Source organism: Malaclemys terrapin, chromosome 21, assembly GCF_027887155.1.
Source record: "Malaclemys terrapin pileata isolate rMalTer1 chromosome 21, rMalTer1.hap1, whole genome shotgun sequence".
Taxonomy (NCBI): domain Eukaryota; kingdom Metazoa; phylum Chordata; order Testudines; family Emydidae; genus Malaclemys; species Malaclemys terrapin.
The window spans coordinates 10,901,103-10,922,777 of NC_071525.1; the positions used below are offsets into that span (position 1 = coordinate 10,901,103).

Genomic DNA, 21,675 nt, shown 5'->3' on the forward strand with positions numbered 1-21,675 from the left:
GAGAATCCACTCTGACCCTTGGTAAATTGTTCCAATGGTTAATTACTCTCACAGTTAAAAATTTACACTTTATTTTCAGTCTGAATTTTTCTAGCTTCAACTTCCATCCACTGGATTGTGTTATACTTTTCTCTGCTAAACTGAAGAGCTCATTATTAAATATTTGTTCCCCATGTAAATACTTACAGACTTTGATCAAATCACCCCTTAACCAGCTTTTTGTTACGCTAAGTAGATAGACTCAAGGTGGTCAATCACTGTAAGGTCTGTTTTCTAATCCTTTAATCGTTCTCATGGCTTTCTAAACCCTCCCCAATTTATCAATATTCTTCTTGAATTCTGGACTTCAGAACTGGACATGGTATTCCAGCAGTGCCAAGTACAGAAGTAAAATAACCCCTCTGCTTCTACTCGAGATTCCGGTTTATGCATCCAGAGATTCAGCTGATTATCCACCATGATCCTCCAATCTTTTTCACAGTCAGTGCTTCTCAGGAAAAGAGTCCCCCGTTGTGCATGTATGACTGACATTCATTATTCTTAGATGTATACGTTTACATTTAGCCATGTTCAAATGCATATTGTTTGCTTCCGCCTGATTTACCAAGTATCCAGATTGCTGTGTCAGTGACCTGTCATCTTCATTACTTACCACTCCCCCGATTTTTGTATCATCTGCAAACTTTATCAGTGATGATTTGATGTTTTCTTCAAGGTTATTGAAACAAATGTTAAATAGCATAGGGCAGAGAACCGGTCCCTGCGGGATCCCACTGGAAACACCTGCTTGATGATTCCTAGTTTACAATTACAAAATTGCAAAACACAAAACAGCAAAAGCAAACACAGGAGTGTAACAGTCTGAATAAACCCTTCCCCCTGCCAGGTGTTCAGCTTTCACTTCTGCGATGTTGTCATCCTCACTGGTTCTTCAGTCACCACAGAGGTCTCCAAGCCCAGAGAAGACCTGAATCTCCAAATTCAAAAATCAAGCAGGGACAAACCTCCAGCCTTCCCCTCCCCATCAGAAAGTGTGTGTGTTGGGGGGATGGGGACACAGACTTAATCCCACCCCCTTCGTAGATCACTATTCTGCAGCCATCCACTGATGGCAGCTCATCAGGAGTTACCTTCTCCCAAAGAGTGAAAATTGTTGTATTTCAGCTTTAAAACCAATTATATTCTGCAGTTGCCAAAATGACTTTCAATTGGAGTCCTCTTGATTTCTAATCAGTTGTTGTTTGGCACATGCCAACTGTTAAGTTTGGACTTTGCCATGCCTAATTACCCTCTCACAAATGCTCCCGGCACCGAGTTGGCTTCAATACAGACAGGGCGATGGGAGGCCATGCTCTGAGTTCTGGGGAATCAGGGCAGCCCAGGACCTGGTAACTCTGGGGGAGAAGCAGCAGAGGCAGGCACTGGTTTTACAGTCGCAGAAAGCGGAGCAGCCATGTTTCCATCATGCCCTTTCTGGTGTTTTGCCTACAATTTTTCTGTCCATTTGAAACCTGCCTTGTAAAATCGAACCTAGGCTTGCATCTCATCTTAAGAGAGTCGGGTGGATGTCACTGGCCAACTGGTTAAGTTCCTGCAGGTTATTCTGGGCTCGCTAGGAGGCACTGGGTGTGGCTTCTATTTGATGGAAGGCATACCAGGGTGGGATTGGGAGGATCCAGTCCTGTGTGCCCTTGTGCACCCATGCTCCTCAGCTGCTGCTGATCAAACTTCTTCAGGTTGGGACCAGCAAAGGGAGGTGAGTCAGAGTGGGAGGGCAGGATGAGCATGGAGGAGCCTAATGCTGGGCCCCTGTGGTGGCATTGTCTAGCTGGGAGCGTGTGCCATAGCCTCGCTGTAGGTGGGGCCAGACAGGATCAGGTGCGCTAAGGGCTTTGGCCAGGTGATGCATGTTACAGCCGAGGCCTGTTGCCCTCCAGCCTGACTCTTATAAGTTATTTTTCTGTAATGCAAATTGATGCTAATAAAGGTGCTGCCTCACCTGCTTCCCTTGGCCCACAGGCCTTGCTCTGGAGAGCTCCACCCAGCCTCCATCTCCATTCAAGCTGGGGCCTCTCTGGGGCTGCTGTTAGAGAGCTCGATGATGCCTGTTAGGAATTGCAGAATGCCCCCTGCTCCCACAATCTGATCGCTGTTCTGTGCACTGCATCTGGCTCACTCCGATCCTGGGCTGGGTTCAAACCAGCTGCTGAGAGGTGTTGGGTTCCCTAGCCCCTGCCAGCCCCCTCCCCCTGCTCATCACTGCATTTTAGACAAGCACAGGGGACCTACAGTGCAGTGAAAGCATCCCCCATGCGTCGCAAAGATGATTCTTCTGCCAGCGCTGAGTGCGGTAGGCCTGGCTCCCCCTCCCCCATGCTGGGCAGACAAGAGCCAGCCTGAAAACGTGATGCTACAGATGGTGCAATACTGAGGCATTGCAGCCTGCATCCCCTTGGGACGGAGTCAGAACTGCACAGAGCCCCCCTGGCGACTGGCTTTGTGTTTGCTCCATGACTCTAGACTGCTCCCCATTGGCTGTTGTTACTGGGGTGAATGAAGCTCTTAGCTGTGCTAGAAGAAGAGCCAACCCTGCAGGAAAGCACTCAACATATCAAACTCGGTGAGTCCACGAGTGGCTGCAAAGGCATCTCACCCGGAGCCCCAGGGCTGCAGCTAATCAGCCTGAAATGGAGAAGATTGTAGCCCCCCTGCAATTAGAACATAGACGTGACCCATGGAGAGCAAGAGGCCCAGCATACTGTGTTCTAGCATGATCTGATGCTGCAGCACCAAGCATGCTGTCAGGAGCCATGGTGGATGGAGGGTGAGTGCCGGCCCATGGCCCTCGGTGCTAACGCTTGTGGGAGTGGACGGTGAGTGTCAGCCCATGGCCCGCCACTGGTGCTAATGATGGTAAATGAAAACAGGTGGGAGATTTTTTTTGTTGTGTTTTTTTTTTTTTTTAGTTTTATTTTTGTGTTGATTACCATGAACACACACGCTGGCCACATGGTACTGTCGAATCATCAGCATCACTTGGGCTCCTTCAGAACCAACCACCCTCTTGCCAACCTGGGCATCAGCCCTGGCTGGTTTTGTTCCTATGCTCAGGTTGAAAAGCAATTTGTGCATATGGGTGAATGTCCCTGTGAGGCAGCGTCTTGGTCTGAGAGCCCCGACCTTGGGGCTCAACAGGCTGGGAAGTCGATTGTGTCACTGCTGGGTCGGTTGGGCTCACTCTTATCCGGGGCGGGGGGAAGTTCCTACTCGCAAAGAATCTAGCTCACAAACAGGATTAAAAGTTGAGATTTACAACTAGATGGAGGGAAAGGAAACACCTCCAGCCTGGGGATGAAGGTGACTAGAACTGAAGAAAGTATAGGGCCAGAAAGCTTGAAATGCTGAGCAAGATGTTTGTCCTTGATCTCATTAGCGTTCGTGTCTCGGGCATAGAATTTGCTTTGACCTTCAGTTGAATGTTTGCTCAAATCTTTCTTCAGGGCAGGACTGGGATCTTGCTGACCCTTCCATCTTGGGTGACATGCTCCCGTTCCCCTCTGCTGCCCTCCTTGACATCCTCTTCTGGGTCTCAGCTGCTTCGCTAGCCTTTGAACCAGGGCGGCCTGATGCCAAGGCCTCAAGTGAGATGGCTCCCCTGGGACTGGCCTCCATTGACCCAGGACAACCTGAAACCACGAGCTCAGGTGAGCTGACTCCTTTGGCTTTAGCCTCCATTGACCCAGGTCGACTTGCAGCTGGGACTTCGGCAGAGATGGCTCGCCTGGGATTAGCTTCCCTTGAAGGAGGTCGGTTGGAAGCTGGGACTTTGGGTGAGGAGATCTCTTTGATTCGAACATCCATGCAGCCGGGTTGGCGTGACAATGGGACCTCAGATGATATGCTTCCTCTGTGCCAAGCCTCCTTTGATCCTGGCTTGCGCGAACCTGAGATCTCTTGGGAGGTAGCTCCTTTGATTCGAACATCCATGCAGCCAGGCTGGCGTGATAGTGGGACCTTGGAGGGGGTGGATCCTTTGTGATAAGCCTCTTCTTCAGGGGGCATTTTGGCTGAGGACCTGGGGCCCTGGGAGCCTCTGCTAGATGCTCGGCTGTTCTTACTGGAAAGCTCCTTTGTGGGCTGCGTGTGTGATTCAGGCTCTCGAGGCTGTTTAGGGAGGAAGAAGCGCAATGGTGGTTTGAACCCTGCCCTTGGTGCTTTGAACCCTGCTGGGGTGCTGCACAGAGGCCATCAGTGCCATGGAGGAGCACTGCGAAGCCAGAGGGGGAGAGGAATGTGAAGGGCAGAGCTGGCACTATAGGCAAGCTCTTTACTGCCAGTTGGACTCTGCACCTGGGCCCCCATGCAGAGAGGGTTTGCTGCAGTTCTTCCTCTGCCTGGGTCTCTGCATTCCTAGTAGGTGATAGCCCGTTCCAGCAGCACTGCAGAAGGGAAGGAGTTATTTCCACTGACATCTGAGGATGAACTGGTGCTGCTCAAGCACCACCCAGGGCCGGGGCCCGTCTGCTCCCATCATTGACCCCAGCGGCATTGGAGACCTTCCTGTCAGTGCTGCAAAATCAATCCTTTAGAAACGGGCTGGCCAGTGTCCTGTGAGTTCAAGAAGGGATTCTGGCCACTGGGAAAACTTGTCAGGCTTGACCTGCCTACCTATTACCAGGTGCCCCTTCTTCCTGCCCTGGGTAGTGTACCCAACATGACCTACATCCACCATAGGTCTATGGGTTCCCAGCTCCTCCCTTGGGAGGGCAATGTGGGCAGAGGTCAAAGGTCCCTACCTGCTTGGGGCATGGGCTTCTGTGCAAGAGCGAGTTTGTCAGGTAAGAAAAGAGATGCCACTCAGCACTACCAGGAGCAGCTGGGGCAGGGGCATTTCTGCATTCTGGGCAGCTCCCACTTAGTACCTGGAGACTGGCAATAGTGAGAGCTGTGGTTTGTGAGCTCCCCCTGCTGGCACAGCTGCAGCACTGCATGGGCACATGCCCCAAGCTGCCACAGCAGAGTGCACAACCAATGCTATACTGAACCTAACAGCCCCATCACACTGGCCGATGCAGCCCTGCAAGCCAGCAGAGAAAACCCCCCAGCACCTCCCCAAATACCAGGGGCTGTCAGTTTCCAGAGCACATTACTATGTGAGATGAGAACGAACCCTCAGCATTAGCCTCTGCTATGCTGAGTACAGAGATTAGGGTTTTGTGTGTGGGTTGCTGATGGGTGTGTGGCAGCCCATTGAGGTGCCTTTGCCATGCAGCTGAGTCAGCCCCTCCCCAGCACAGCACAGGCTGCCATGTTCAGGAGATTAAATACACTCTGAAAGGATGGACAAGAGGCTAGGAGAGTGTCCTTGAAATCTGCCTTTGGGACACCCCCAGCTGGCTTTATAAACCCTGGCTTTGGTATTTTGGGGCACAGCCTCTCTCTGCTCACTTGCCCAGCTCAGAGACCCAGACACCCTCGTGTCAGTCAGGCCAGGCACAGGTTATTGCCAACAGTTATATACACTTGCCATTTCCTAGTGCCCATTGAGGAGGCCCACAGGCTGGGCCCCCCCACTTTGTTCTGCAAGGGTTCAAGCCAAGCCTCAGCAAACAGGGGCTGTCTGCTCCCTGTAGGAAGGTGTGGCCCCTGCACACAGGGCTCCCTACCTTGCCAGTGATCTGCGGGCGGAGGCCGTTGCAGGCGCTGGTCAGTGCAGTGGACTTGTGGATCCAGTCCGTGAGGTGCGAGGCTGCGGCAGCCGAGCGGGAGGTCAGGTTCAGTTTGGCTGGGGGAATCTTCAGTGGCATCTCCCAGGTTCCCATAAATGTGCCCCAGGGGGAAGCCTGCAGGGCAGGGGGAGATGGCTTTGGTCTTGGGCGGCAGAGCCCTGAGAACTCTCCGAGACAGAGCAGCCCTGTCTGCACTGGCATCAAAGGCCTGCTACAGCCATGTTTGAAGGGGGCTGAACCCTGCCAGCTGGCAGTGAGACCCCCACTACCCAAAGCTTCCTGCCCCGCAGGGAAACCCAGCCAGCAACAACCAGGTTCACACACAATTTTAGCTTCCCTAGCTCTAGTTCTGAGGGAGGCAGGAACAACCCAGGAATCCAGCTGCTGCCCCTGGCTCCTCTGCATCAACTTCCTGGGCTAACTAAATGCTGGCCCTGGCTAGCTGCACCCTCTCTAAGGGAGGCACAGCCTGGGCTTTCACCTCACCAGGCAGAGCTAGTGTTACCAGGAGAGGGCTCTGCACAGTGGGTTGGGTGCCTGGGGAAAGATGGGCCCTGCATAAACCAGCTGGTTTCCTAGCTCATGGTTAGAAAATAACTTCCCCACGCAGAACTCCCTCAAACCCAGGCCAGGAAGGGCAAAATGCAGCACCCTCTCTGGTGGGGGCTCATGGGCACATCCCCTCCTGTTCGTGATCACACCCCTCCCTGGGGCCAGCACCAGCACTGAGTGCTAATGGGCAGGGGCCTTCAGGGTTAACTTCTCAATGTGATTCAACAAGGGGACATGAGGAAGAGGAGTTGTCGCCATCTGATCACCCAGGGCATGGACACTGCTGCTCAGTTTAGTTCCCTATAGCCTTCACAGTGCAGGTTTGATGTACCTGGCAGGGCTTAGATACCATGGTGACGGGCACCAGAGACAAGGCAGATAGTTACTTGCCCACTTACTGGGCTCCCGACTCCAAACCCTGAAAACTGCTTAGCAGACAGGAGCCAAAGCAGCCCACTCACCTTTGAACGTGGCACTGTGGGGAGCAGGTGTCCTCGGTCATTGGCTATAAATTGGGTGTAGCCTTCCCGGGCAGAGGGGTGCTGAGGGCAGAAGGAAAAAAACAGGGGTTAAACTGCCGACGTGGAGGCAGAACAGAAATGGACGGAAACAGCCACTGTGGGGCTGGGCTATGAGGGAGTGCCTGGGAGGGCAGCGGGAGTCCATCACCCTGGCTCTCAGCATTGGGGCCTGGGCAAACAGGGTTTCCCAGCTGCATGTGATCCAAACTTGTAGATCCCCAAACTGGCTGCCTGGCCCACCCTGGTGTGATCCCAGCACAGAGGCAAGTGGGAGGCAGGGTCTGTCTCCAGATTACTCTAGCTCTATTGACACTATCTTATCGCCACACCCTTCCATTGGATTCCAACTCATGTTAGAGGCTAACAACTCCTGACTGGCAGCAGCCAGGAAGAACAGCAGAGGAGGCCGTTGGGCTAAGAGGCTCCTGGGTGCGCGCTGTGTTGTGAGACGGTGCAGCCACCCTTCCTGCACAGGTGAGGTACAGCTGCAGCACAGTGAGGCCTGCAGAGAGCTCTGAGACGCGTCCCCGTGAAAGGGGAGCGCAGGCAATGCAGGGTGAGGGCAGAGGCGTCCTACCTCCTTGTAGAGCTTGGGCAGGGTCCAGTTTTGCAAATTCTGTGCAATGAAGGCATCCTCATACTGCAAAAGAGAGAGGGGGCAGACCATTAAACAGAGGCAGCAGAGCCAGAGAGTTCCACCGCCCTCTTAGGGTGACCAGATAGCAAGTATGAAAAATCAGGATGGGGGTGTGGGGTAATAGGAGCCCAGATAAAAGAAAGCCCCAAATATCAGGACTGTCCCTATAAAATCAGGACATCTGGTCACCCTACGCCCACAGCAGATACTCAGGGTATGCTTAAATAGTCTGGGATGGCCCATTTCCCAAACCTACCACCTCCCCTGTCAGAGATCTCTCCAGCCCATCCAGTTGCACTGACACCCTTGTGCCCTTAACAGCAGGGGGCCAGTGGTGAGGAGGGCTCACAAAAACATATTCCTGCTTGGAATGCATGCAAGCTACCCCTGGAGCCTGTGAAACAACCCAGAAACACCAAGATCATGAGCTTCCAGCATGGCCCAATGGGCAGGCAGCCTGGCCTGGGGGAAGGAGCTCGGGCTGGGAGCGGGCCATGGGTTAGCTTGGAGCCAGGGACCCTAGATACACCTGCACTGCGACCTTGGACAAGTTGCCTCCCACTGGGCCTCAGTTTCCTCTGCTGTAAAGGGGGTGGGCATGATTCCGAATTCCCGGCCATGCATGGGTGGGAAGCCCTGGCCAAGAGCCCCCCACAGCTGTGGTGGCAGGGCCCAGGCTGGACCTGCCATCGAAAAGGGGCAGCCTGAGGGGGCAAAAGCTGAAGGTGTTGGGTGGGGCTGTGTGGGAGGCAGTCTCAGGGGAGGAGATTGTTTCTCTGGGGGGTTCTGTGTAGGGATCTGTCTCATTGGGGGAGAGGTTGGAATGGGGGGGTGTTAGTGGGGGACCTAAGGGAGTGTCAGGCCTGAGGGGAGTGTTGGGGGACCTAGATGGCTTGGACTAGGGCAGTGTTGGGGGGGGCATGGGGACAGGTTAGGGGCCCCAGGTTGGTGCCTGTGGGGGGTGGTTTGGGAGAGGTAGGGCTGAGGGGCAGACCCGTGGGGAGGTCTGGGGGTGTTGGGAGGTTGGGGGGGGAGTTCTCTGGGGGGCCCGTGGGAGGTGGGCAGTACCATGGGGGGTAGGGCCTGGGTTGGTGGGACCCATGGAGGATGTAAGAGGGGTCGGGCAGGGTAGGACTGGGGTCAGTGGGGTCCGCGGGGGGGACAGGGGTCAGCGAGGCGGGTGGGGGTGGGGTCGGTGGGGTCTCGTGGGGGGGTAGGGCCGGGGTCATTAGGGTACCGGGGGGTCCCCGCCCCCCAGCTCTCACCTGCCCCGCTTTGTAGTTCGTTGCCATGCCGCCTCCGGCAGCTTTCCGCTCTGTTTACACTTGTCTCCTAGCAACCATGCGGGGCAGACAGCAACCAATGGGGAAACAGCGCCCTGGTTCCGTCCCCGAATCTCACAAAGTCTCGCGTAACTGTCCGAGAGCTGAGCCCTCCCTGTGGCCCCGCGGCATCCGCCCCCGTCTGACGCGCTGACTCCGCCTCCCGGCGCTGCCCGACCCAGGGAACGTCGCGCGCAGACAGGGGCTGCGCTGGCCCGGCCCGGGCTCCCTGCTCCTGTCCCCGTGGGAGTGTGCGGGGGGGGGCATTACAGCCGCTGGTGACTAGCCGGGCCCTGTGTTTAGCTCCTGGTTGCTACTGGCAGAGCCTGCCCCGCCCAGACAGGGTGACCAAGTGTCCCCTTTTTATAGGGACAGTCCCGAGAATTGGGGCTTTGTCTTATATAGGTGCCTATTCCCCCCCCCCCGGTTTTCACACTAGCTATCTAGTCACCCTAAGTCTGGGCCGCAAACAGCAGCTGGCCCAGGCCTGAGTCTGCCCCGGCTCGGGCCATGCCGGCTGCTGAGCCCTGCAGCCACCCCACTGCACAGGCCGGGTTAACAGTGATGGTCCGTCTGTTCCTCGGAAACATGAAATTGTGGCCCGTAGGGAGGCAAAAGCACAGGCTTAGGCCAGTGAACCTGCTGGGCTGCTACCAGAGGCGCCCAGCACCTGCCCTGTGCTCATTGCACCAAGCTGCCACCTTGTGTGGCTGGTGTCATGGCCAGCTGGCAGTCCCCATCAGAGAAGGGCTGGAATGAAACCCAAACAGCAGCAGGAGCGGGGCAAGGGGCAGGACATACATACAGGAGACAGACAGTCACTGCAGGAGAGCAGCATTTTCGGATGCAGAGCAAAAGTGACACCTTGTGGCTAATTTGGGCTAACCACAGCTGCTGGATTTCTGCCTCCCCAGTCCCAGCTGTGCGGGACTGCAGGGCATGTTCCAGAGGGGCAGGACTGGCTCCCAGCAAGTTCTGATGTCTGAAGCTGAACTTCCTAGATTATCACTTGGCTCAGTGCAGCCCATGTCATTGCAGCTGTGTTATTACAGTTGCAACGTTGACAGACCCCAGTCATTGGCAGGCAGGATCGAACCTGGGACCTCTGGAGCTTAGTGCATGAGCTAAAAGCCACCTCGTTGTTAGGTAAGGCTGTAGAGCAGACTCATTTAACTCTCTCTCTAAGTGGTCTCAGTGCCACTAGCTGGGACAGAACACCACACCCAGAAGGTGTGTGGTTTACACAGGCACTTCAGTTGTATGTATACGTTGGTTGCTCCATATGCCCTTGTAATGGTGCAAATCGCTGCAGATCGTTTAGCAGGGAAACACCTACGCTGTATCCCTGCACAGCGCTCCTTTCATCCGCTGTTGGATCATTGCATTGTGGGTGTCAGCACAGCTTCCCAGAGCACGGACTCAAACACCTGATGAACAGTTGGCAGATTCCTAAAGGGTCAACACTCCTGCTATGAAAGCTCCCAACACACCTTTCTGGGTCCTCCGGGAAGTGCTCCAGCAAAACCAGGGAAGCTCAGATTTGATATTTTGGGCATTCCATGGTAAACACCAGACAGAGCTGCCCCCTTCACCCCTACAGGCCTTCTCCAGGCACCAGAAAGAAGCAAAAAAGGGCACAAACCTGCTTTTTTTTTTCTTAATTCAATAAATAAAACAAACCCCAAACAGAGGAGATTTGTGAGGAAATAGTGCAAATGCTGGTGGCATATAACCTTTGCTATGGCCAAAGTGCTGACAGGAGGAGCTGGGCACCTGCCCCATAATCGATTGAGGTATCCAGGGAAGTCCTCTGGGAATACGCAAAGGGATGGGATTTCAAAAAGTGCTCAGTATTGGCTTGACTCTGCTCCAGTTGAAGTCAATGAAAGTTTTACTATTTCCCTGAGAGCAGAGTTAGGTCAACCCTGAGGCCCGGGTCGATGAAGGTATTTAGATTCCTAACTCCCAGAGAAATCAATGGGCGTTAGGTGCCTTTGTGGAGCTGGAGTTGAATGCTTTTGCAGATCTCATGCGAGGTGCCTACATGTATCTGGGAGGCAGGGATGTATGAACCCCTGGGTAGGTGCTGAGCCCTGCTCAGGGATAGAGGAGGGATGGCTTGTGTCTCCTGGTGCTGCCAGGAGCCCATTTGGCCCCCGGCACAGAATAGAGCAGCACTACCAGCTTTCCTAGCTTGTGACCTGGCTGCAAGAGCCCCCCGAGGATACCCTGACCACCACCTTCCTGCCCCCACCCTGGGGACACCGGCAGGGTGGGAGGGCTGCAGCGTTGCTAAGTCAATTGCTCTGGCTGAGGAAGCCTGTAGGTTTTCTGTAGGTTTTCTTTGCAGTTCCATCCATGCCAGCAGAAAGTGACCACAGTGCACCGAGGAATCCCTTGTCAGCTTCCATCTGGCTGCTGCCTCCTCTCCTTGCTGCTAGCACCAGGGACATGGCGGTCCTGGGCTGTTGGATACATGCAGCCTCTGACACCTGTTCTCCTTCTCTTAGGGATGCCCGCATGATGGGTCTCTGAGACGTCCTGAGTGCAATGAGTTTGTGGTTCTCAGTCCAGTTCCTAGTGGGCCCACTTGACCCAAACCATCCTGCGACTGGCAGCAGTTGGCCCCCTTGGCTGGCAGCGTTAGCAGCCTGAAAGTATCAAAGAGGATGACCCCTCTCGGGGCAGAGTGCGTGCGGTGGGGCAACTTGCCCTGTCGGTGCCCCTGCTGTACCTGTTCTGCGGTGAGACGGCCAGGCTGCAGTGTCCAGGCGGCATCACTGTCCCCTCTATCCCACCATGGTCACAATGGGATCTTTCCAGTCCTAGTGGGTTGGCTTTGTCCTTTCACCCTAAAGACGTGACTGAGTCCAGTCTCCTCCAGCCTGGCTGGCAGCCGCCCCCTCGCTTTAGGAGCCCTGTTTGACTCCACATGACTCAAAAATCGTGCAGTGTACGTGTACATAGAGGCGGGGCTTTCCTACTCCAGGCCTTCCTTCCTGCTGGGGACAGGAGTCCGGCAACCCAGACGGTGCAGGGCCGGGGATATCTGCTACAGACGGTGCCGCCTCCCTGGAGCCTGCAAAGTAAGTGACAGGATTTCCTGGGGCTCTTCCCACCTCCTTGCCCAAGTGGGAGTGCTGGGATCAGAGGAGAGGAGCAGAATCTCCCCAAACTGCAGCTTTCTGGGTGTGAGGCAGAATGAAAATGAAAGTGAGGTGCCGGGCGGGAGGTGGCTCTGCAGAAGGGAGCTCTGTGGGTGTGTGTGTCTTTGGCTTTTCCATTTCACGAGGGGCCTGAGATCTTGGCAAGAGCTCAGCCAAAGAGCCTGCTCTCCAGGACGCGCCTGAGGGTTCTCCACAGGGGCCCAGACCTATATCCAGCCCCGTTGTAAACGGCTGGAGCACGCTGGAGTCGCCTGCTTGTACCAGGGCTGACTTTGGCCTCGTAACAGGAAGGTTGCAGTTTCTGCACAGCTGATCCAATGACCCCTGTGAGTGATCAGCTCAGTTTTCACTGCCGGAGGCTGTGGCCCGTTGAGCTGGTTCACGTGCCCATGCATGAAGCTGCTTTCTCGAAAGATAAGCCCTGCAGTTTTGGGGGCTGATGCAGGCAGGGTCTCCTGTCTGCACACTGACTAAATCTCCCACCCGCTGTGCTCAGTCTCAGGGTTTGGCTGTGATGCGGAGTTAACTCGAGCTATAACTCAAGTGCTGCCCCTAATCTGAGTCCAGTCCACACACACTGTCAAGGCTGCTTCCCCACTCTGAACTTTAGGGTACAAATGTGGGGGCCTGCATGAAAACTTCTAAGCTTAACTACTAGCTTAGATCTGGTCCACTGCCACCACTCCCAATGTGCTAATTCCCTTCCCTGGGTAGCCTTGAGAAACTCTTCACCAATTCCCTGGTTAATACAGATCCAAACCCCTTGGATCTTAAAACAAGGAGAAATTAACCATCCCCCCTCCTTCCTCCCACCAACTCCTGGTGGATCAAGATCCAACCCCCTTGGATCTAAAAACAAGGAAAAATCAATCAGGTTCTTAAAAAGAAGGCTTTTAATTAAAGAAAAAGGTAAAAATCATCTCTGTAAAATCAGGATGGAAAGTAACTTTACAGGGTAATCAAACTTAAAGAGCTCAGAGGACCCTCCTCTAGCCTTAGGTTCAAAGTACAGCAAACAGAGATAAACACTCTAGTAAAAGGTACATTTACAAGTTGAGAAAACAAAGATAAAAACTAACACGCCTTGCCTGGCTGTTCACTTACAAGTTTGAAATATGAGAGACTTGTTCAGAAAGATTTGGAGAACCTGGATTGATGTCTGGTCCCTCTCAATCCCAAGAGCGAACAACTTCCCAAACTAAGAGCACAAACAAAAGCCTTCCTCCCACCAAGATTTGAAAGTATCTTGTCCCCTTATTGGTCCTTTGGGTCAGATGCCAGCCAGGTTACCTGAGCTTCTTAACCCTTTACAGGGAAAAGGATTTTGGAGTCTCTGGCCAGGAGGGATTTTATAGTACTGTACACAGGACAGCTGTTACCCTTCCCTTTATAGTTATGACACACACAAACCCTTAATTTGAGTGCAATGGTGCTTTTAACTGGAGCTGGCTGGCCCGTCAGGTCATGGGCGGCCTGTGACCCGCCTGTTGGGGGAGGCTAGCCCCTGGCCCCTCCCCTTCTGCCCAAGGCCCCCTCCCCTCTCCTCTCCCTCCCCTTCTGCCCCCCCTACCCCGCAGGAGCCTAGAGCATCCCCACTACTGGCCCCAGCACCAGGTGGCCAGGTGGTGTGGCAGCAGTGCCCCCACCCTGGTGCACCAGGCAGCCAGCCCTGGAGCGCTGGGTGGCCGGGCGGCATGGTCTGAGCATTGGGTGGGCAGCGCAGCCCCGTAGTGTTTCCAATTTAGCTATTTTTGTCACTAGATTTAGTGACTTTTTGGTTTTCCTAGCGAGAAAATAAGTGTCAAAGTGACCAGTGACAAATCTAGCGACTTTCACTGCCAACTACAGTGACATTCAGAGAAAGAAATCACCAATATGTATAGTCACAAAATCATTCACAAGCAGATCAATAGTGTTAACAAAATCCATTCCGTGCTCTTCTTACTACATTCTACCGCACACCAAGTCAATGTCATTATGTCTCGATTGAGCATGTCCTCGGAAGGAATCGCATTCCAGGGCTTCTTGGGATGAGATCACTGGACTCTGCAGGCGAGGAAAATAAGTTTGTGGAGGCTAATTAAATACTAAAGCCAGGTGCACTTCAGAAAGAGCTGCACGTTAGCCAGGGCTTGTTTTTACCCAAATGTTTTTTCTCTCTGCTCCGTAGTAGGTAGTACACCCTGTCAGGCAGGGAAAGCCAGCTAATGAAGCGGGCTGGGTGGGAGACAGGTTAGCCAGTGAGGAGAGCCGCACAGATGGAAGATGGGGTGGGATGAGACAGGGTCATGTGCCCAGTGGGGCAAGGGACACTGTGTGTCCAGGAACGAAGCCCTTACTACAGAATCAAAGGTGGAGCTAGCGTGATTTCAGTTCCCCTTTACTCCTTCCCCTGGCTTGGCCTGGGGTTAGCTGCCCAGCTGTTTTCAGAAATGAAACCCTGGAAGCGGGCGGAAGGGGTCTGGGTAGTGGATTTTTGTTTTTAAATCTACTTTCTTTGCTCCCTGCAGTGCTGAGCTCAGGCCAGGCGAATGCCCTCCTCCCCCTGGCTCTGGGCTCTCCCTTTCACTAAGCTGTTGGCTCAAATCCAGGCTGGCAAGAGTCGGCCGAAATTAACCAACCCCAGCCGGCCTGGGTTGCAGAGCACAGAGCATCCTTCCCAATAAGCAGAGGACTGCAGTTTCCTTCCCAATAAGCAGAGGGCGCCCTCCTGATGTAGTTGCTGCCGGTGTGCAACAGAATGTAGTCAGAAGACCATGGAATGAATTTTATTAACATTATCGAGCTGCTTGTCAATGATTTTAGAACATTGCAAGCTCTCCCGGGTGCTGGGACTCCAGCCCCGTCAGGCCATGCAGACTGCTAGTTTCGGCAATATAAGAGATCTCGGGTTGCCGTGTCGAGCTTTTGTTGGTAGTCCTCCAGTTTGTCATGCACCTTCTGGTACAGCACAAAGCTGTGATGGTTTCAGAGTAGCAGCCGTGTTAGTCTGTATCCGCAAAAAAACCAGGAGTACTTGTGGCACCTTAGAGACTAACAAATTTATTAGAGCATAAGCTTTCGTGGACTACAGCCCACTTCTTCGGATGCTGTGATGGTTTGTCGTGTTCTCTCCCAAGCCTGAAGCAGCTGGTCAGTACCTGAGTACACAAGAAGGGAGGAATACTTTAGAAGAGCATGGAATGGATTTTATTAACACTATTGAGATGCTTATGAATGATTTTGTGACTATACTCGCCTGGGTATGTGTGTGCGTAGTGTGTGTGTGTGTGTGTGTGTGTGTGTGTGTGTGTGTATAACTCTCTGTTGCATTCTCTGGATATAATTCTCTGTAAACTTTGTTCAGTGACATTTTTGACTCCTTTTGAGTGCTTAAACAGCTACATCTAAGGACTTTTCAGGGTTTGTCTGGTGACTTCCTGCTATGTGGAGTTGGCAACACTGACTTCCCTCCTTACCAAAATAACACATTCCCCCAGTACGTTACAAACACACTCCATCTAAATTCACATATATCAGAGAGGGTTCCCCACAGTTCTGAATGCCAGTCTCACAATTCTGACTGTCACCAGCCCAGTCTGGGGAACCCCCTCTTCCTCTCAGCGTTGGCGAGGGCTCTGCGCTCAGAGTCTCTGTTTCTCCCTCACGCTCACTGAGCATCAGGATCAGGAGGCCTTTTGTCTCCTGGGTGGCCAGCTGCTATTTCTCCTGCAGCCAGTTGCTATTTCTCTTGGCAAGCCATCTGTAGCTCGCTTTCTGTGGCCTCCAGCCCCTCTGGGAGATCTCCAGTCCTTGGGATGGGAGCCATAAAGTAGGCGTTTATCCTAGTAGTCACTAGAAGGGAAAGCGACTCACAGTTTGCCAGAGGGTTACACAACAGCCGTAAAACTCTGGGACTCAGTCATAGATTCCAAGGCCAGAGGGCACCATTGTCATCTAGTCTGACCTCCTGGATGACATAGGCCAGAGACCTGCCCCAAAATAATTCCTAGAGCTTTGAGAAAAACATCCAATCTTGATTTAAAAATGGCCAGTGATGGAGAATCCACCATGACCTTGGGTAAATCGTTCCAGGGGTTAATTACCCTCACTGTTAAAAATGTACACCTTATATCCAGTCTGAATTTGTCTAGCTTCAACTTCCAGCCATCAGATTGTGTTAGCCAGTGGGTCTCAAACTGTGGGTTGGGACCCCAAAGTGGGTCACGACTCCGTTTTAATGGGGTCACCAGGGCTAGTGTTAGACTTGCTGGGACCTGCTGCCCAGGCCGAAGCCCGAGCCCTGCCACCTGGCACTGAGGCCTGAGACTGGTTCAGGTTACAGGCCCCCTGCCTGGGGCTGAAGCCCTTGGTCTTCGACTTTGGCCCCTCTGCTCAGGGTAGTGGGCTCAGGCTTTGGCTTTGGCCCACCCGCCCAGTGCAGCATGGCTCAGGCGGGCTCAGACTTGGGTCTCCCATCCTGGGGTCATGTAGTAATTTTTGTTGTCAAAAGGGCGTTGCAGTGTAATGAAGTTTGAGAACCCTTGAGTACAGAACAGAAATATTTATTGAACACGTCTGCCTTTTCTGCATTATTATTGTTAATTCTACCTTTTTCATCCAGTAATGGACAATACCATTGTCAGGATTCTTTTTGTTCCTAATATATTAAAAAAAATCTTTCTTATTGTCCTTAATTCTGCTGGCCAGAGATTTTTCTTTGAGTCCCTTTGCTTCCCTTATCACTTTCCTACAATTCCTAACTTCTGATTAATATTCATTAGTGTCAACTTCCCCTTTTTTCCACTTGTTATATATTATTTTTGTATTTTTATAGTTGCCTTCACTTCCCCTCTAAACCAGATCTTTGTTTAATCAGCCCAGCCTTCTTCCTCAGTTATGGGATTGTGGCTTTTGGGGCAACTAGTAAGGTGTTCTTAAATAATTCCCAATGATCATTCACATTTTTCTGGTTAAATTCTTCCTCCCAGCTGATTTGTCTCATAATTGTTTTCAGCTTTGTAAAACTGGCTCCATTAAAGCATCAAGTATATATATATATACCTCTACCTCAATATAACGCTGTCCTCGGGAGCCAAAAAATCTTACTGCGTTATAGGTGAAACTGCGTTATATCGAACTTGCTTTGATCCACCGGAGTGCGCAGCCCCGCCCCCACGGAGCGCTGCTTTACTGCATTCTATCCGAATTTGTGTTATATCAGGTCGTGTTATATCAGGGTAGAGGTGTATTACTGGTCTGGACTTCAGGACTTCATTCTGCTTGCATAGTACAAATGTGATCAAGTCATGATCACTTGTACTTAAGATACCATTAGTTTTAATTCTGAGATGGGAGTGTGATTTAGTGGTTAAAGCAGGCAAAACTGGGGGTCAAGAATCATAGGTTCTACTCCTTGCTCTGAGAGGGGAATATGGCCCAACAATTAGAACAGCTGTGATAAACAGCATAGATCTAACAGATTTGTGCTAAGTGGATGAGGTTGGAATCTACCATCTCAGAGACCAAGGTTCTATTCCCTGCTGTGCTAGAAATGACCTTGTCCAACCCCATATTTTACCCCATTTGTAAAATGGAGTGGCTGATGCTTTTCTGCCTCTGCACCACTGTGATGAATATGGCGATGCTTGTTCTTGTTTGGGAGGGGTCAGGCAGGAAGGAGAAGATGGTCATCTGTGGTCTTCCACTTAGAGCTGTCAGGGAACAAGGGCAGAACTATTAGTTCTGACGATGCTGGCTCGATCCCTCGCTGAGCCTACAGAACTGGCTTGGCTTGTGCCAAACTAGCCAATACTGCAGAAGCCTGGGGGAGCCAGGTTGCGAATTCATTTAGACGTGGAAACTGTGGGGTGTCTGCAGAACACTGTTGGCCAAGTCACCGTGACGGCGTGGTAGTACTTTGGGTAAGGTAGACATGCCTTCAGGTTGTCTGTTTTAACATCCTTTTCTCTAATGTTTTGTCCCCAATGCTCAATACAAATACTTTGGCTGCTGGTCATTATCACTGGTCTCAGGCTCCTGAAGGGAAGAACCACAGGTGCCCAGAGTCCAATTTTACCTGACGGGTGATAATGACTGGCTACCTGGGGTAGCCTGACCTAGTCCTGGCCTAAGAGTGGAAGCCTCCCACAATTCCAACCTGTGATAGGCAAGTGGCCCCAGGCCTGAGGTGAGCACTCCCAGAGACAGCAGCAAGGGGACAGAGGTTGAGCTAGCCTTGTAACCATGAGAACCACTATTATGGTACAGGACTATAGGGTATGTACCATTTAGGTGTCTTAATTTTTTCATTTCCTTGTTTTTGTGTCGGGACAGCCTGCGTAGATTAAACAGAACCAACAGAGTTTTCCCCAGGTGGTTGGACTAAGAAAAGCTCTCCAGCACATCAACGGCTACTTCCAGGAAAAAGCAGATCTCTGTGAAAGCGCCAAGATGGCACAAGAGCTCCACATTCATCAGGGGCATTTCATGAAGATCTTATTCTTGTGGAAGTAGCCGCTGTTCCCTCTAGGTCCTTCCTCTGCAATGCAACACAAATGTTAGTGGGCTAGAAAAATCCACTCCCGTGTTGGATGGAGGGCACACTATCAAAGTTGGCTGTACCCATTTCTGACTTTCTGCAGTCTGTAGCATTTAAGCTAGAGGTAAGAGATAATCAGGAGCTCAAAGGGTTTGTCTACATGGGGAAATTTACTTGCATAATTTCACCACTGTCATTATTCTGGTATAACTCCCTTGTGGACACTCTTAGTCCGCGACAACTATAGAGGCCCTACTGCCTCTTTACAGCCCTCGGGCAGCAAACTGTAACGTGTGCCAGAGTGATGTGCAGGGGCCTTATCTGTTTTTAAAAACCGAATAGAACTCAGAAACTAATTAACAGATTTATTTGAAAGTCCTCAGACAATCCAAGCTTTATTCTGAGCCTAGGGACTGAAAAGCTGAAGTAGATAGACATTTTCATACAAAACACAGAGGCTAAATTCCAGATTTAAGTGCAAAACCACCCAGTTGTAGATATGGCTGCTCCTCCCTCATGCTGAGCTGTTAACCTGGAGATGGAAGTGACGTTCCTTGCCTCTGTGTGACGTACGTTTCCCTCTCCTTAGACTTCTCAGCGACGCAAGAGCAGAGTGAATAAAATGGCTTCCAACCAACGGGCTGCGGTGAGCGAAGGTGAGTGTGATCGACGGGCTCCTCTCGTCATGAGCAAAGCAGCACTGCTCCTGCAGTAAAGCTCAGTGCCGCAGCTAGAGCCTGCCCCATTCCTGACTGCGCCTCCTGGGAGAGGCTGGGACTAGAGCAGTGCTGACATTGTAACAGCCCTGCTCCTGCACCATTCCCTGTAGCGCCTCCTGCAGGGAGAGGCGGGCACTGCAATTGCTGTGAACTCCCTCACGGCCTGTGCTCCTATACGATTCCTTAAAATGCAACCTTCTGGTACAAGCTGCATCTGAAGTAGCTGTGATGTCTCAGATAAGGGTGCTAGTTATCAGTGAGTGGATATGAGCCCACCCCAAGCTATAAGTGCCAGACTGTCTAAGTGTTGGTCTTCTCCACAGATAATATTGTAGCCTTCAGAAAACACTTGGATAATTATACATCTGGGGAGCTGAAGAGGCTGAGTGAGCACTTCCGCCCCGACTTGGTCTACGTCATTGAGAACGACATTCTCACTGTGCTGCAGGAACTCACCAGCAGATGTGTCATCACTGCTCAGCAGGCCCAGGTATGGTGCCGCTCATTGACCTGCAGGAAGCCAGGCTAATGCTGCCGGAGCTGAATTCTAAAGGCCCCAGCCATTCTAGGACCTTAGCGCTCTCCCCATGGAGACCTGGTCCCTTGTTGGTGACAGGAGAGAGGCTAATGCTGGTCATGAGGTCCAGGGAGATATAACAACAGATCCCAGAAACTGTAAACCAGGAACGGTAAATACAGTGTGGAAGTGAGCACCCAAGCTGAGTGACAGAGATCTGCCCCTTAGTTCATCATTATTGTAATTCATGGTTAATTGTAATCACACACATACACACACACCCCCATGCAAACACTTCACATTGCCTGTTTTGAGATCTCTTGTTCTGGACTGTTCCCTGGCTGCTGGGACACTGTGTTGTGCAGCACTTTCCAGCTTTCAAATACCTCCAAGAGTGAGCAGGTGCCAATGTTCCCCACTGAGATTTTGGACTCTGGAGGGCTCTCAGCCTGTCCCTCCGTTCTAGGCCCCTCGGCCTCCACCCGTCAGACATCTCTAGATCCAGGTGTGCAGGGAACAAAGATAACTCTTAATTACACTTCGAGCTGGCAAGGAGAAGGCATCGTAAGAACAATATTTGCCCCTGACCTCTTCTGGGCATGAAAATGCTGCACAGCCCCCAATCTGCATTGATCTGGGGACTAAACGCAACGGGGAGTCAGACATGAACCCAGATCTCTGCCACAGCAACAAAACGCCACCACTTTTACTTCCCCACCAACCCACTGTGCCCGGCAGAGCCTTTCACTTCCCTTCTACCCAGGGGCCAGGTTCTGTGTTGGTCACTTTTAAGAAATGGCCCTTGGCCGTGCAGCATTATGTCCCTCTTCTGATTCCATTCTAGCAGCTACATTCCACTCTGACTCTTCCTCCTCTGCTGTCCCTCTGTGGTTTAGGATTACCATGACTGGGAGAGGAACCACGACTCAGCCAGCACTGCAGAGAAGCTGGCCGATGACATTTTGGCTATGAACCAGGCCACAGGGCTGGGTCTCTGGACATGTCTGTTTGCTCTGCAGAGCAGGTGGGCTCACCCCAATCTCCATGGGATGCTGGACGAAATCATTCAGAATGGTAACGTACCCATCGCACAGAATCGGGGGCATAGGCGGTGGGTATAATAGGCTTAGCCTTCCCTGGTGCAGCTGCTACCGCGGGATGCCGGGTTGCAGGTTTTTGCTTATTTTCATGCACCATGCAGGCTCTGAGGTGGCTGAGGAGGCGGTATCTGCTATTCAGCTTCCTGGGTTCATCAGTCAGCTCCTTGGACTCCAGAGAGATTACTGATGTATCCTCAGCGGCCCCGGAACCTGCATGGCGCATATAAAAAGCTCAGCATTCTTCCGCTGGGTGGCTGGGGGTCTCGGGACAGGAGGCATGTTGCATTTCTCATTCTCTGTCCGGCACAGCTGGGGTGGTTGGGGATGGCCCAGGCCAGCTCAGGGCTGTTCAGGCCGGCTCGGGGCTGGGGCAGTTGGCCAGCACGACTTGGGCTGCCCCGGGCTGGCTCGGGATGGCTGGGGTTGGCTGGCCCAGTGCTCGGGTCAGCTGGCCAGCATGGCTTGGGTTGCTCGGACTGGACCATCTGAGGCCGTCCCAGGGCTAGGGTAGCTGAGGCCAGGGCTGGGGTGGCTGGGGCCAGCCCAGGGCTGGCTGGGGCTGCTCGTGCTGGACTGGCTGGGGCTGGCCAGGGTCTCGGGCAGCTGTCTGGCGCGGCTGGGGCTGGCCTGGGGCTTGGGTTGGCTGGCTGGGGTGGGAGGGTGGGAGGCTTGGGGTTCCAGCCACCGGGGGGGACCCTCGTGCGGAAGGGGTGGGGCTGGGAGCTAGCCTCCCTGAAGGCTATGTGGGGGGGAATCCACAGGAATCGTATGAACAAGTGACCAGAGAGCTGGGGAAAAGCGAGTGTGACCAGAGCTGGGCACAAGCAGAGAAAAAGAAGGATCTGTGCAGAAGAGGGAACCCCTTTTGGATGGATAAGGAGCCTGTAGAGA

The 21,675-nt window shown here is 52.6% G+C and overlaps 2 protein-coding genes across 5 annotated transcripts in view; one reads left to right on the top strand and one right to left on the bottom strand.

Moving 5' to 3' along the window:
- Nucleotides 1–1,006: 1,006 nt before the first annotated feature.
- CFAP126 (cilia and flagella associated protein 126) lies at nt 1,007–8,757 on the bottom strand. 4 transcript variants are annotated; one of them, XM_054010538.1, is made up of 5 exons: nt 8,705–8,757; nt 7,380–7,442; nt 6,743–6,823; nt 5,667–5,843; nt 1,007–4,439 (listed from the first exon to the last, which is right to left on the bottom strand). In XM_054010538.1, exons 1-5 carry the CDS (start codon nt 8,729–8,731, stop codon nt 3,279–3,281), a joined length of 1,509 nt encoding a protein of 502 aa, XP_053866513.1. In that variant the 5' UTR covers nt 8,732–8,757; the 3' UTR covers nt 1,007–3,278. The 4 variants fall into 4 exon arrangements, with proteins under 4 accessions (XP_053866513.1, XP_053866514.1, XP_053866516.1 ...); XM_054010539.1 differs by having other exon boundaries at nt 3,376–4,164; XM_054010541.1 differs by having other exon boundaries at nt 4,346–4,569.
- LOC128827322 (NACHT, LRR and PYD domains-containing protein 3-like) overlaps nt 8,730–21,675 on the top strand; it is a 34,360-nt gene continuing 21,414 nt past the window's right edge. Inside the window, exons 1-5 of the mRNA XM_054011180.1 lie at nt 8,730–8,850; nt 11,714–11,847; nt 19,038–19,104; nt 19,491–19,657; nt 20,581–20,758. Coding sequence (XP_053867155.1) covers nt 8,730–8,850; nt 11,714–11,847; nt 19,038–19,104; nt 19,491–19,657; nt 20,581–20,758 — 667 coding nt within the window. The remainder of the gene's footprint in view (nt 8,851–11,713; nt 11,848–19,037; nt 19,105–19,490; nt 19,658–20,580; nt 20,759–21,675) is intronic.

Coding starts and splice junctions, on each gene's coding strand:
- CFAP126 (XM_054010538.1), bottom strand. CDS start 8,731: ATGGCAACGAACTACAAAGCGGGGCAG. Junction 7,443..8,704: donor CGAACTACAAAGCGGGGCAG/GTGAGAGCTGGG, acceptor TCTCTTTTGCAG/TATGAGGATGCCTTCATTGC. Junction 4,440..5,666: donor GCCCGCAGATCACTGGCAAG/GTAGGGAGCCCT, acceptor TCCCTTCTGCAG/TGCTGCTGGAACGGGCTATC.